Source organism: Natator depressus, chromosome 5 (genome assembly GCF_965152275.1).
Source record: "Natator depressus isolate rNatDep1 chromosome 5, rNatDep2.hap1, whole genome shotgun sequence".
Classification (NCBI taxonomy): domain Eukaryota; kingdom Metazoa; phylum Chordata; order Testudines; family Cheloniidae; genus Natator; species Natator depressus.
The window spans coordinates 50677349-50692734 of NC_134238.1; the positions used below are offsets into that span (position 1 = coordinate 50677349).

General features: G+C 40.4%; 1 protein-coding gene across 2 annotated transcripts in view; it reads left to right on the forward strand.

Annotated features, from left to right (window-relative positions):
* Positions 1–15386, forward strand: part of RASGRF2 (Ras protein specific guanine nucleotide releasing factor 2) — a 221713-nt gene that overhangs the window by 100572 nt on the left and 105755 nt on the right. For both annotated transcript variants that reach the window (XM_074952797.1, XM_074952798.1), the window contains exons 13-15: positions 5634–5716; positions 7388–7636; positions 7912–8303. In XM_074952797.1, coding sequence (XP_074808898.1) covers positions 5634–5716; positions 7388–7636; positions 7912–8303 — 724 coding nt within the window. The remainder of the gene's footprint in view (positions 1–5633; positions 5717–7387; positions 7637–7911; positions 8304–15386) is intronic.

Consider the following 15386-nt stretch of genomic DNA (forward strand, 5'->3'; position numbering starts at 1 on the left):
TCTGTTGCTGTGTGTTTCAAACTAATCTCAAGGAGCTTTTGCCTTTTTCCAGGGTTTACTTGTTAGGATGAATACATAAGAAACCAAGTCTTTGCCTATTTTTACAGAGATTTTACACTTTGCTTTGTAAAGATTCATTAGTGTAAGGCAGAAGGTGTTTTGCAAGACATGTGGTTAGGAATGTGGAGTAGGCAGATGAATAACCCATGTAACATAACTGGCATTCATTTTTACTAGTTGTTAATATGTACCTTAGTGGACTTCTCTCTCGATTTAAAAAGAAGAGTCAGCCCTGTTAATTTGTGGTACTGCTAATTGCTATCTGCAATCTAAATGAAAAATCATTTATTTGTGACTCTTGAATCAGGAGGAAAATGTCTCCATTCCATTTCCATCTCATGCTATGTATATGTATCATATTCCATAGAGTAAGAGAATAAGATTAACTTGGTTTCCCCCCCCCCACATTGATAAGAAAATTAGATGAATGGATATAATACACAAGTAAGAAATATGATAGCTTGCAGGTGCTTCACTTTGTTGTGAATGAGTGAAAATGAAAAAGCATTAAAATATTTTAATGGTGTGGACATCATTTAAAAAGATCATTATAATTTTACATCTCGGAAACTTGTTAAACAAAGAATTGCTAGAAACCTTTTAGGGGAAGAGGTTGAATACACAGCAAGAGTTTGCACTATACCATATCTGAACGTAGCCATAGGATTTACCTTTGATGATTGCATATAAAAATATGAAATGACAATTTGGACTAGTGCCAGAGTCCTGACTTAGAGCTCTATCAGCCCTCTGTTAATCAGAAGGAATAACTGATTAGCGATCACCGTAAAGGCAAGTTTCAGTCTGGAATTTGATACTCTCCTATAGTAACATTTCTGGTAAGTGAATCTAATACATTTGAAATTGCTTTTTAAAAAAAAAAGAAACCCTCTGCATTTTTTTGGTCTGGATAAACAGTTTTGGAATAAAATAAATAAGATGGTAGATAAAATTTTGAAAAGCACCTACATGACTTAGGAGCCTAGGTTTCATTGGAAGTCAAGTAGCATTTAAACTTCCAAATGTCTAAGTCATTTACATGCTTTTGAAAATTTTATCCAGAGTTCTTACACTGGATGAATAATGATAAAGTAAAAATATATAGCTATAATATTGACCTTTTTTTTTCAATTTCAAGAGCCAAATGTTTAAAACTATAAATTCGAAGGCCCTTTCAATGGCAGCTTTGTGTAGCAGCAAAAAGACCTCATCTGAAAAATCACATGCATTGCTGGGATTGGTATAATTGCTTTAAAGCAGCAGTGCAGTCTCAGGACCACACATTCATATTTGCCTTTTTGGTTTGGTGTAGTGGAAGAGATAATAAATAAAGAATCCCAGGGAGAATGCCATGAAACTTCCACTAAGTTACAAGTTTTGGATGAAAATTGAATAATAAGAATTGCCAAATCGGATCAGACTAGTAGGGCTTCTTGACCAGTTTCTCGTCCCTGACAGGGCTCAGGACCAGCTGCATAGAAACCCTGTAGTAGACAATTATTGAGTAAACTGCCCAATAAGTGATTTTTCCTCTTAACCCACTACTACTACTCTGAAGGAGGGCATAGGGGCCATACGAATGGAAAGGTAAACAATAAGAATCTTATTATTTCAGATGTGTGCATTTACTTAGGTGTGCAAAAATGTGCAGAGCTTGGCACTCAAATGAGCACTTTTTTACTGAGTTGCCATTAGTGCACATGATTAGTCTAGTTGTGTGCATAATCATGGGTATTGCACTTATAAATAAGGTGTGCAAATACACACACACAACTTTAATTTTAGACCCTGAATTTTACTTTAGTGATTGGATGACCTTCAACAAATAAAGGAAATCAAAATGTATTCAGAAAGAAGAGCAAGTATGAGGAAATGAGTTGTTGGCAAATGCCATTGTTATATAGTTATCCACTCTACGGTTGCCATGGACAAGTTACTGAGCAAAAATTTAGCAATAATATAAGTCTTAGGAATCACAGAATCAGGAAGAAAAATTCACTCCTTCCATATTAACTACAGTTCCTGATTCTTTGTATCCTTAAATAACTTTCGCATACAGTATTTGTGGTGAGAACTGTTAGCAATCTTCTTTCACCTTTTACCTCAGCCAGCACTGATCTGAAGCATTGGTGTCTTTGTGTTTTTTCTCAACAGTGTATTTTAAGTCTTGGTTTTTTTTATTATAGCATTGCCCTCCCCTGTCTTGTTTTGACAGTCTGGGCGGTGAACCCAGGCTACCAAGACTCTGAACCAGCAACAACTGTAATATTTAAAATCTTGTTGTACCCAGTTTGTCCTATGTGGAAGAAATGAGATCCATTAATTTATTTTCAGCCTGTCTTTTTGTGGAGTTAAAGAGCTTATTTAACTGATGGGTCTTTCCCAACTTCTGTATCCTCGGGAAGAGAAAGAGTTTGAATATAGCTTATTCTTCTCTGCTTTGCCTTTGTGCTGAAGTAAACATTCATAGACTTTTTCCTACATTTTTATGTATCTCAAGAGAATGCCCAAACACATCTTGTAAATTGTTGCTAGAAGGGCAAAGTCAAAGAACATGACAACTGTAACTATACATAACCATCACTGCCAAGCTTTATATAACAAATGTCCTTCCTAAATAATAATAATAATGAATAATAAATTAATGGTAGGATGTGGTAAGTCCACCACAGATAAGGGGTGAAATGAAATGGAGGTTCCCAATTCTAGGAGTAGAAAAACTTAGAAAGTTCTAGTTCTGATTGGACTTGGACTTTGATGAAAATTTGTTGGTGATACTAGAAATTGCAGAAAGCCAAGCACTGTTGCAACAATGTGGAAATGGCAATTTATAAAAAGGTTGACAGTGTGTTTTAATACTATACTGAGCTACCTTATTATCAGTTTTTATTACTTTATGTATCACAGTACAGAACCTACAGCTTTCTGAAATGAAAAGCCCAATTGTGCTTGCCTTGCTTATATGAGTAGTCCCACTGAAGGGAATCAAGTGAGTAAAGCTAGCAGAATTTGACGGGATGAATTCAGCTATTACCCCAGGATAAATTTGGTTTAACTGAACTGACTGGTGAAACTAGGACAGAATTAGGTCCCAGATTTGTACTGAGTTTTAATACTGTAATGGGAAAAAACATCACTTCTGAATTTGTACATATTCATCTTAGTCTGACAGTGTCATCATTGACTTTTGACTTTAGAGCCATTACAGGAATACAATTATGAAATCTGTGAATGTAAAATAAGAATTGGACGCTAGTGGTTTGTTCAGAATATATTTCAGGATTTTTGTAAAACACTTAGCATGAAATCTTGATCCCATTAAAGTCAATGGAAAGACTCCCAATGACTTTCAGTGCGCTAGGATTTTACCCTTAGAATTAGTAGCATAACAATTTACTGTATATTTTTGACATGCAAGTGGCCTAAGATTATTTGTTTCAGTTTGTTATTCAAGTTCTGTTTGTGTTTTTTCCTTACCTGGTTCCCAGTGATCATAGGTAGTCTAATAATCACAGAGAAATTAATTTTGTGCAATGTTTTAAGAAACACATTTTTCTCATGAAAAATATGTCTTGTTAAAATGAGCTAGTTCTGCTTGCATCTTTGTTAGTGCTGAGGAATACTGCCCTTTTCCTACTGAACCTCTTGCCTTATGGTCATATATCCAGGGCCAGTGTTAGGAAAAATGGTGTCCTGGGCGAATTTGTGTTTTGGTGCTGCTGGCCCCTGCTGCCTCCCCAGGCTTCCCCCCATTGCCCCCAGGCCCCACTGCCTCTCTCACCACCATTGCCCCAAGCTCTCTTCTGTGACCTTGCACCCCAAGCCTGCCCTGCTTCTTGCCTCTTGACCATGGAACCCTGGGCAGTCGCCCACGTTGCCCACCCGTAAAGCCAGCACTGCCTACATCACAGCTGTCATCTTTCCAGCTAAGGACTGGATGTGTCTATCTGTGGAGATGGTCAATACCACTCCTTAATTGGCTAGAGGGGTCATGGATGAATTGTCTGAGGCACTTTCACCCCAGGAGCTAAAAAGGCGGCTGCTGCAACACCTCCAACTCTTGCTAATCAGGACAGGAAAAACACGGTTATTTACATTAATTATATTACATTTTTGTATTTTTAATAACCCATTTGATAAAACCAGTACTGGAACGTTGACTGGATTATACCCTGTAGTTGGACTTTTCAAATCACAACAAAAAACTAATATACAAATAATGCAGTTTATACATATGTGGATATGGTATTCATAGATTTTAAGGCCAGACAAGGCCATTATTATCATCTAGTCTGACCTCCAGCATAACACAAGATGTTATAAGATATTTCAAAGCCAGTACTTATATTCATTGTGCTTCCATTCAGTTCAATGTATATTACCATGGAGGAGTAATATATATATATATATACTTATGGCACTAGATGAGTAAAATTAGAAAGCATCATAAAAACAGGAGGTCCACATGGAGCTTACAGTTAGTAGGCATTGCGAGCCTAATCCAGTGGGAATATCTCCATTGACTTCCATGGACATTTCATCAGGCCCTGTAGTTTCTGTACCCAAACCTTTTAAAGTCTGTGGTGATGGGTAGACTTACAGATCTCATAAGGGACAGGCACTAGCTGCAGACCTTAAAGTCTCTTTAACAAATCTCTACAAAGTTTGTCATTTATCTTTGCTTTAAGGGCACCTCAGAAATTATACTCTGTGGGTGAGATTCTGTGCTGCACCTCTTAGAGGGGGAGCCCAGAGGGAAGTGGGGTTTCCTGGCTTTAAGCCACCTTTGTGTCCTCCTGATCCTGGGCTGCATAATTTAGAAAGCCCTGGGGTCTAAATTACAGCAGCAGCCTCTCTGGACTACTATTTGGGTTGCAGCAGTGCCCAGAACTTCTGCAGCACTATGTGCTGCAGCTCCACCCCAGTCATGCCCTTCCTGCCCCCAACCCCAATCCCAGCACACCCTTTGTGCTAGGACTTGCAAGGGAGTCTTTAGAAGACAGCCATAACAGCTGTCTTTCTTAGTGCCTGCACTGGGGAAATTTGCCCGTGACTGGATCTAGGGGTTTTAGAGCCTATTTACATCATTCTGGCCCTCTTACTGAGCATAAAGGGATCAGAGCGGGGCTGAGGATCTTGTCAGGCATGTCTATAAATCTTTCTCATTTCCTTGCAATACACCTAGGTTTATTGATCTTAAAAATATCACAGGGGATGTTGGAGGTGTTTTAATCTTGTTGAATCAAAGCATCCTTCATTTACGGTTTAAAAACAGTTTTAGCTTATCAAACTGTGTTGACCAGTTCATCAGTTTGTGTACATTGGCATAGAGCCATTGACTTTAATGCATCGGTGGTGCAAAGTGAACTTGTCAGGGCAGGCTGAAGAATCTTGTCCATTGTATTTTCTTCTTCATTATTGTTAGCTTTATTTATTTTTTAAAAATCTATTTTAGCTATCTGTTCACACCTTCTGAACACAATGTTTTAGGATTACAGCGATGAAGGAAATGTGAAACTATATTCTTTTTACATTGTTTTCATTTTAATGATTCTTGACTTTCATTTTCACAGTGTATTGACAATATAAGATGCAATGGTTTAATGACCATAGTGTTTGAAGAAAACTCTAAAGTCACTGTGCCACATATGATCAAGTGAGTGCAACACATGTTTTACAGGGGAATAATGTAGGGTATTTTTATTATTGAAAGCTTAACATGATGGACAGATTGGAACTTTGAAATGTAACCATTTTGTACAGTTTTGTTGCATGGGATTAATCCTACATCCCAAAATATATACCAATACTATTTAAAAAGCTCATGGTTTTGGGGGGGACCTGACTCATGATTTTTTCAGATGTGGGGTTGACAGTATGGCCTAGTATTCACAAAAGCTCTGACTTTCAAGTATTTCTGTAGTTGTGTGCATTCTTGTTCCTTCAGATGAATAAATGTAAAATTGTTAGCTTTGAAGTATTAACCTACCGGGAATATTTATTCTCTGTGATACTGCTCATGATTTTATTAATTACATTTTAAAAGGTATGCAAAATATAGGCAAGTACAGACAGGTACAATTTATCAAAGTACTTTATCATAGCAGCTACAATTTTTCTTTTCCTTGCTGCATCCATCTTTGAGATGCCATAAATTTAACTGATCGCATCAAGGTAACATAATTAATTAGAAATACACTTCCCCCTTGTCCCCGGTCCCCCAAACTCTCTCTTTTCATCATTTATTTTTTCCTAGAAATGTCACTTTTATTTGTAGGTAGCAATTTTCAGTACTTGATTTCAAAATCATAACATAGGAGTACCTCTGAGTTCCCTTACTCTTTCACATGTATATTATCTACCTTCATCTACTATAAATGTTAAGAAATAGAACAGAATGTCAGTAGTCCTTTGTGACTTTGGTTGCTACTGGGTCATTTCTCCTTCTGGGCCTACATTGTACCAACAGGTCTCTTGGCAGCACCTTATATAAATATTGCTCTCCCATTCTGCACCTTGATGTATCCAAAGAGAGCATGTGATTCTCTCTCTTTGGCACATATCAGGAGGATCAATGTTAGGTCTGATACTTTTTCTTTAATGTCTAGAAATAATGGACTTTTTCTTATTTTGATTTTGTTTCATGAGTCTGCAATACAAACATTACTATTACCTATTAAGTGTTGACAGTGTGCTCAGCACTTTATGAAAAATAAAGACGTAGTCCCCATCCCAAAGAACTTACATTCTGAGCAAGCCTGATAGGATAATACCAACATACCTGAGATCAATATCATGTTTCAGAGATTTTGTCTCCTCTCTATTTGACTTTGCAAGTGTATTGATTTTTAAAAGTGTGTTATTGTTTCAGATGTCAGCACTTGATGAATCAAACAATTTCTCTGCCACTTCAGTAAGAGCCTAACAAAGAAAAAATGTGTTTTCCACTTCATGCAGGGAGGAAGTTAGGTGGAATATCTTGACTGTGGGTCCTAAGAGAACCAAAAGTGCTGCAGAAAAGATCAGCTAATGTTTTTAAAGGAAATCTCAGCTTAGTCTACTCTTCTCTCCTGCAAATTAATTCTTTTTGTAAAAACTGAACAAAATACAATTTTGCAAAGTTGACTGTGACAAAAAGGTTTCATGGTGTAAAATGAAATTTAATTAAAGCATTTTTTAGCTTACATATTTTCCTGTAATGTTAGAAACCCAGAAAATACAGTATAGTTGAATTGAATCTATGGTGATGGGTGCATTAGAAATTGTATATTTACAGGACATAAAGAATCTACTCTTTTGAAACTTGTTCTTATAATTTATTATGTAGATCTGATGCTCGTCTTCATAGAGATGACATTGATATCTGCTTCAGCAAAACATTAAATTCCTGCAAAGTGCCCCAAATTCGTTATGCAAGTGTGGAACGCCTCTTGGAGAGATTAACAGACTTGCGCTTTCTTAGTATTGATTTTCTTAATACTTTCCTGCATACTTACCGCATATTTACTACTGCAACAGTTGTACTGGAGAAACTCTCAGATATATACAAAAGGCCTTTCACCTCCATTCCAGTCAGGTAAACTCTGTCTCTTCTTCTGTCATGAGATTATTGTTAGAATGGTCCTTTTCCGCCATGCAAATAATCAGAGGTAGGGGAGGATTGGGGGAATGGAACTTTTTTTTTTTTTAAACAATACATGATGTATAAATACATTTTAGTTTTATCCCCTAGCCTTCAGGAGCAAATAATATAAATATGTTGTTCACACAGAGCACATTTGTGAATGTTTTTCATTAAATCTGTTTGTACTCGCTAACATTAATTTTGCTTTTTGTGTGTCTTACTCATAGGTCTTTGGAATTGTTTTTTGCTACCAGTCAAAACAACAGAGGAGAACACCTGGCTGATGGGAAGTCACCACATCTTTGTCGCAAATTCTCATCTCCTCCCCCACTGTCACTCTCTAGAACTTCCTCACCTGTCAGAACCAGAAAACTCTCATTGACTAATTCACCACTGAACTCAAGAATAGGGGCTTTAGATCTCTCTACTTCCTCTGTTGCCAGCAGTCCTACCTCAACTTACAGCCCGGCCACATCCCCACCACCCACTGCTAGCAAAGTACCACTGGATCTCAGCAAGGGCCCCTCCTCCCCCGAACAAAACCCTGGATCCATAGAAGAGAATTTAGAGAATCCTCGCATTGATCTGTGTAACAAGCTAAGAAGAAGCATTAGAAGAGGTATTATATAACTGCAGTATATTGAGTATTATATTGGAAAATATAGCAGTCACCAATATAAACTGAACACTTGGCAGATGACTGCAACCCAGTATCTGGGTTAAAGTAAATGTTTCCCACTGCTTAGTAAAACAGTTCCTTTTTTCAGTAATCAAGTGCTCATATTCTTATTTTTGTTATAGTAGATGTTTTGTTCAAATTCCCAGTGCTCCACTGTTTTTGCATCTGGTGTCACCAGTAGGAATAGCAATGTGGCAGAATGGAACACATCAACAATGGCCCTTCAAAGAACAGGGAGAAGAGTAAATGGGATTGAGGGGAAAGACTTCAACTATCCTGTTTGCCAAAGGGAACAGAAATTAGTTAATGGAACTTCCCTGGTACCTTCTGGAAATAAATGTGAGATGTGCTCCCTTTGTGATATGACTTGTAAAGTATTCCCTTAAAAAAGAAGGGTTCTGAACAATGTAAAGAACTCATCTGCTTTGACAAGTCTGCATGATAAGGTTAGTTCTGCTCTGAGTGTTTGTGCACATATATTTTCCACTGCAGGCATATGTGCACCTGGTGCACTCAAGTCAGAGACTTTTGCCAGAATTACCACTAGGTGGTGCACATGCTGGCCCCATATGCAGAGCCAAGGGCATAAAGAGGGGCAGAGCCACTGCCTTCTTCTCAGTTTCTTCTTATTGCCTGTGGCGGGAGTTGAAGCTTCGCATAGGTCTTGAGCTTCTGTTAGCCAGCTTTAAGAAAGAGTTTCTCTTATTGTATATAGTTATAGTTCACTTTAATGTTAGTTCTAGTATAACTTAAGAGAGATGAGATAGGTAAGGTGATACTCTTTATTGGACCAACTTCTGTTAGGGGAAGAGACAAGCTTTCTATCTACACAGTTCTTTATGTCTGGCAAAAGAAATCAGAGAGTCTGATCTGAGCACAAGTTGTGACAGATAGTTAAGCGTTAAGGGGTAACACATGCTGTAGGAGATCACTTGAGATAGAGTTGGCAATACAGGTTAGATTGTTATGCAAAAGTGGTTTGAAGTAGGCCACTAAATGTTAGCAGACAGGTATATGTTACAGATGGTTGTAATGAGCCATGAAACCAGTGTTACCCCTTATGCTTTACTATCTGTCCCAACTAGTATTTAGCTCAACCACTCATTTCTTTCCCCAGTCCTGAAGAAGTATTCAATGTAGTTCAAAAGCCTGGCTCTTCCACCAACAAAAGTTGGTTCAATAAAAAGTATCACCGCACCTATTTTGTTTCTCTCATATCCTGGGACCAACATGGCTACAGCAAGGCTGCCAACTAGTATAGTTTATGCAGTTAGTCAGTTAGCTGTTTCTGGGATTTTTGTCATGCAGAAATCCCCAGAATTTAAACAGTGTACCAGGTGCAGGATTGTTTTCTTTGTCAGTGGCAGGCACAAAAGTTACCTAATTTGCTTAGGTGAGGGACATGTGAAGGATAAATGTCTTATCTATACCTCATTTCTGATGAGGACAAAGGAAGAGGAATTTCTTAAAAATTCATCTTCTCAGACAGGCAATGTATTCTGGTTCAGAGTCTGAACCTAACCATGAAAGAAAGGAGAGTTCTCCACGAGCAGTGCCCATCCAGCTTCCAAGGCTCCAAAGCTAGATTCAGGTGACAGATGTCATTCTCTTCCTTTTCTATGGTCTCCTTGAAGTGCTCAAAATCATATGAGACTGATAGACCACTGAAGTCTCACTATTTGTCCCACCAAAAGGCACTAAAAAGTATCCTAGTGCTGAGTCAAGGTCTTGTTGTAAGCACCATCAATCACCGACACTGCTGACTCTGGTGCTTTCATCTTTATTGGCGAGATCTTCAATCCCGGAACCGTTGGGTCCAGTATCAGTTTTGGCAACTGTTCACTCACCTCCACTGTTTGTGCCATCGATGCTGCAGGTGTTTCTCATGACAAAAGATTTGTTGTGTTTTCTGATGGACTCACCTTTGCTACTCCAACTCCAATCAGAGTTGCCTGAACTATGTGGGTACCACCAACTATGGTGCTGGAAACAGAAACATCCATTAATGGTTGGGGGCCCCATCTGGGTCAACTTCAGGCTCCGGCACTTTGTAAACATTAGGAGGTTTCATTCCACATAAATATACGGGAGCTTCAGGCAACTCGGAGAGCATGTGAGATGTTCATTTTCAACATCAACAACCAGGTGGTTCAAGTACTCACCGTTGCCGACAACACTACCACTTTGTTTTATCTGAACAAGGGGATGCAAGATGGAATCAGTTATTCCAAGAAATGATTCATCTGTGGAACTTCTTCATAAAGAACAATGTCTTGCAAAAGGCATTTCACCTTCCCGGGGGAGGAATGCTATTGCAGATTCACTCAACAGAAACTTTGTAGACCATCATGAGTGGCCAATAAACAAGGACATTCTGCACCAGATCTTTCATCAGTGGGATTATCTAGTAATAGATCTTTTTGCAACTAACTGAACAATAAATGCAGGAAATTCTGCTGCAGAGCAGATAGCAGCCCTTGTCTTTTGTCAGATGCTTTCCTTTTTCCCTGGTCAAGTCTTCTGCTGAATGCATTTCTTGCCATCCCTCTAAATCTGAGGGTGATCAAGAAGCTAAAAAGAGTCAAGGCAATCGTCATCCTCATAACGCCAGCCAGGCCAAGGCATTGACTCAGTTCGACCTTCCATAACTCTACCTGTGATTGAGGTGACTTATGGCACCCAAACCTACAATCACTTCACCTCATGGCGTGGATGATCTCTGGTTGAGCAGTGAGGAAAAAGTTTGCTTTCAAGATATCCAGGCTATTTTGGTGAGCAGCAGAGGACACCAGAGCCACTTATGTAGCACAATGGAGAAATTCTCAGTCTGGGCTGAATCTTATCAGTTGTCACCAAACAGTGCAGAAATTAATTACCTTCTGTATTTGAAATCATCTGGTCTCTCCATCAGTTCTGTGAGGGGCCATTTAGCTTCCATCTGTGTGATATATCCACCACCAGATGTTTTTCCTGGCTTTTCGCATCCTTTGTATCTAGATTTTTAATGGGACTCTTCCACATGTACCCTCCATTGTCTGATCCAGTGTCTTCATGGGACTTGACTATAGTGTCCTCTTTTTAATGGGTTTCCCCCTCTGAACCTTTAGCAACAACTGATATCATTGATAATGATGAAAACAGCATTTTTGGCACAGTTGCTTGTATGAAGAGGGTCTCGCAGCTGACCCTCCTTTCATGATATTTTACAAAGACAAGGGTTCCATTTACCCACACCCTAAGTTCATGCCTAAGGTTGTATCTGCATTCCACCTTTGAATCAAGACCATTCCTGTTCTGATGTTTTTTCCTTAAACCTCATTCTAGCAAAGCTGAGGAGGTGTTTCATACTTTGAATGTATGGAGGGCTCTGTCCTTTTAGCTGGACTGCACAAAGTAGTTCAGATCATCTCCCAGACTTTTTGTAGGCTTTGCTGAAAGGATTAAAGGATAACCGATGACAGCTCTGCTGAGACTTTCCCCCTTGGCCAGGGCCCAGGCTTGGGCTAGTGAGGGCCAACCTGTGGCCAGGGTCTCCAGGGCTGGGGTTCATTCTTTAATTATATTTTGTTACTAAATCATTGTTAGGAATTATATTAGATCATCATTGTTCAGTTTTCAATTGAAATCTTTGTAGAGCTCTATTTACATGCTTTATAGGCTGGACATTAATATGGATTACATAATATGGAAGATTTGTATCATCACAACATACTCTTAGAATACATAAATATAGTATTTATTATGTACAGTTGGCCAAATTCTTCTCTTTTACACCAGCGTAGCCCCATTGGGATTGCAGAATCTGACACAAAGTGTAGAATGAACTATACACAAAATAGCTACTGTCCTAGATGGATATAATATATTATTCTTATTATACACTACACGGTAAAACAGTAAAGTATGGGTTATTCTTATCTAATGCCAGAAAGTGAGATGTTGCAGAGTGTAGCAGTGTGGCTTCTGATTGCCTGTTGAGCACCCTTTGTGGACAGATGTTGCTGTGCTGCACCCTGCCTATCAGGCTGTCCTGTCTCTTCAGGGGTCCTTCAAAAACTCACAATTCACAAAGCAGTCCAAACAATTCCCAGAAGGGATCCCACTTACTTAGTCCTCAGGTGCCCCAAGCCTAGTTCATTCTTTCCCAGTAGTCCAATACAAAGTCTTTCAAAACAAAACACAAACTCATGCAGTTTTCACCCCAATTTCAGCGGGGCACATCCCCCTCCTTCTTGAGAGTTTGTCTTTCAGTCTCTTGCCCTGCTTCTTGTGCAGGAGCTCTCCCAGGTAAGATGACCAGATATCCCAATTTTATAGGGACAGTCCCAATATTTGGGGCTTTGTCTTATATAGGCACCTATTACCCCCCACTCCCAATTTTTCACACTTGCTGTCTGGTCACCCTACTCCCAGGCCTCCCTGCCTGGAGAGCTTCCCCCTGCATTGTGCACTTTTCCCCTGCTGACTCAGGGCCCTGCAGGAATATTCTTGTTCCCTGCAGTGTATCTGCAGACTTAGCTTCAGTTTCCTCGTCTTGCCACCTTCCCTACTGCTGCACCTTCCTGCTCTTTTTATTCTGGGATCACTTGATTCTACTCAGATGTGTCTCATCTTGTAATCGTGGTTGGCTCAGCCCCAAGGTCTTCAGCCCATGGGGCAAATCACCCCATTACACAGGAATTCCCCAACCCATAGGTATTGGGAGTGTTATAGAGGCAGCATATTAACATTTAGAAATGGAGAAAACATCACATAAATACATCATCATTCCGAGAGCCAGAACCAAGCTGGAGAGGACCCTGAAGGATGCCATCTGCTGCCAATATGTGGAAAACCTGAAACGGAAGCTGGACCAGGGCAGACCTTTGAGATTATGTGCAAATGGGACGCCAGCAACCACTTCCTCCCTGGGGGCAGCTTCACCCGATTTGCCAACTGGAGGTTCATCCACCAGGCCCGGCTCAACTGCGTCCCACTGAACGAAGCCATCCGCCACGGGAATCAGGACAAGCGATGCAGGAAGTATGCCGACGAGACACTACCCCATGTCTTGTGTAGCTGCAAGCCCCATTCCAGAGCCTGTCAGCTGCGACACAATGCCATCCAAGATCACCTTGTCAGAGCCATCCTGCCACCTGTGAGGAAGGTAGTCGTGAACTCCTCCATCCCTGGAACCAACAGCCAACTGCAACCAGACATTGTCATCACCAACGAGAACCAGAAGAAGATCATCATGGTAGACATCACGGTGCCCTTCGAAAACAGGACTCTGGCTTTCCACAATGCCCAATCTTGAAAGGTGGAGAAATACACCCCTCTAGCTGACACCCTGAGAACTAGGGGCTATGAGGTCCAAACTCACGTGCTGGTCGTCGGAGCCCTGGGTGTATGGGACCACAGAAATAAGCAAGTGCTGAGAGAATGTGGAGTCGGTTAATGCTATGCTCGGCTGATGTGGCAACTCATGGTGTCAGACACCGTCAGGTGGTCAAGGGACATCTACATAGAACACATCACCGGACATCGGCAATACCGGGAGGGATGAGGTGGAGTGCCGATGAGAAGTGCAGTTGGGAAAGTAACTCAAATACTTTCCTGATGGACTGTTTTTTCCCCTAAATGGACAACCTAGCTTAAATTCACAATTACTGAGGGACAATCTTCACTCACTGATATATTTTGCTTTCTGCCACCAACTCTCTGTATAACGTTTTTCATGAATAATGTACCTGAATGCATCTAATGTACCTAAATATTGAAACTGTATTCTTAAATTTATTCACCTAAATTTGGGTTATTGCTGATTATGCACTGTATGTATCTTATGACTTTAAAAACAAACATTGTATTTGTGGATAATCTTAGCACGATACCCAAATGTACAGACACTCTTTTCTCAACCTAGTATTGCATCATATTTTTAACATTAGCTTTAATAAAAATTTAAATCTATTACATTGCTGTTTTTGCAGTGCTTGTAACACCTATGGATTTGGGAGCCAGACAACTGAAGGACTTGCACTGGGAGATTTTGGAGGAAACTGTATCTAGCACTCTTCACCAGAGAGAGAGTCATTTTGTCATAGGTCTGTAAAGTGTAAGGAAAGGGAAAGGAAAGTGTAAGGAAAAGGAATTAAAAAACCCACCCCTAGGGCTTGGCTACACTTGCGAGTTAGAGCGCATTAAAGCAGCCCCGGGCACTCTAGCTCACTACGCATCCACTCTGGCAAGGCATGTAGAGTGCTCTGACTCCATGGCTAGAGCGTTCCTGGTACGCCACCTTGGCAAGAAGATTAACACTTGGTGCGCCTTGGCTGAAAGGCCCGGGTGTCAGTATGAATGAGGTGTTGCATTACTGCGCTCTGATCAGCCCCCGGAAACGTCCCATAATCCCCTTAAGTCAAGTGGCCACTCTTGTCATTGTTTTGGAATTGCTGAAGGAATGCGGATATGCCCTTTGAAAGATCCGTTTCTGACAACCGGCATGCTTATCTGCCCGAGACAAAGCAAACCGTTACTGTGGAATGCTGTGTGAGAGAGAGAGGCGGGGGGTCGGGGGGGGTCTGCTGCTGTCTGAACTTACAAAACAGCATGCTAACATGCTCTCAGTCCCCCCAAAACCCACTCTCTCTCCCCCCACATACACACAACACACTCCCTGTCACACTCCACCCCCCCCCCCCGCCATTTGAAAAGCACATTGCAGCCACTTGCATGCTGGGATAGCTACCACAATGCACTGCTCTCTGTGGCCACTGCAAGAGCTACTAATGTGGCCATGCCAGTGCACTTGCAGCTGTCAGTGTGGACAAACTGCAGCGCTTTCCCTACTGCACTCTACGAAGGCTGGTTTAACTCAAAGCACTCTACATCTGCAAGTGTAGCCATGCCCTTAGGGTGGTGACAGTGATAGGAATACAAAGTACTAACCTGTTATTTCCTTAACATAAGTTTTCTGCATAAGAAAGAGACCATTAACAAGTGATAAGTAGTTATCTAGGATCAATTGGCTTTATTACTCAT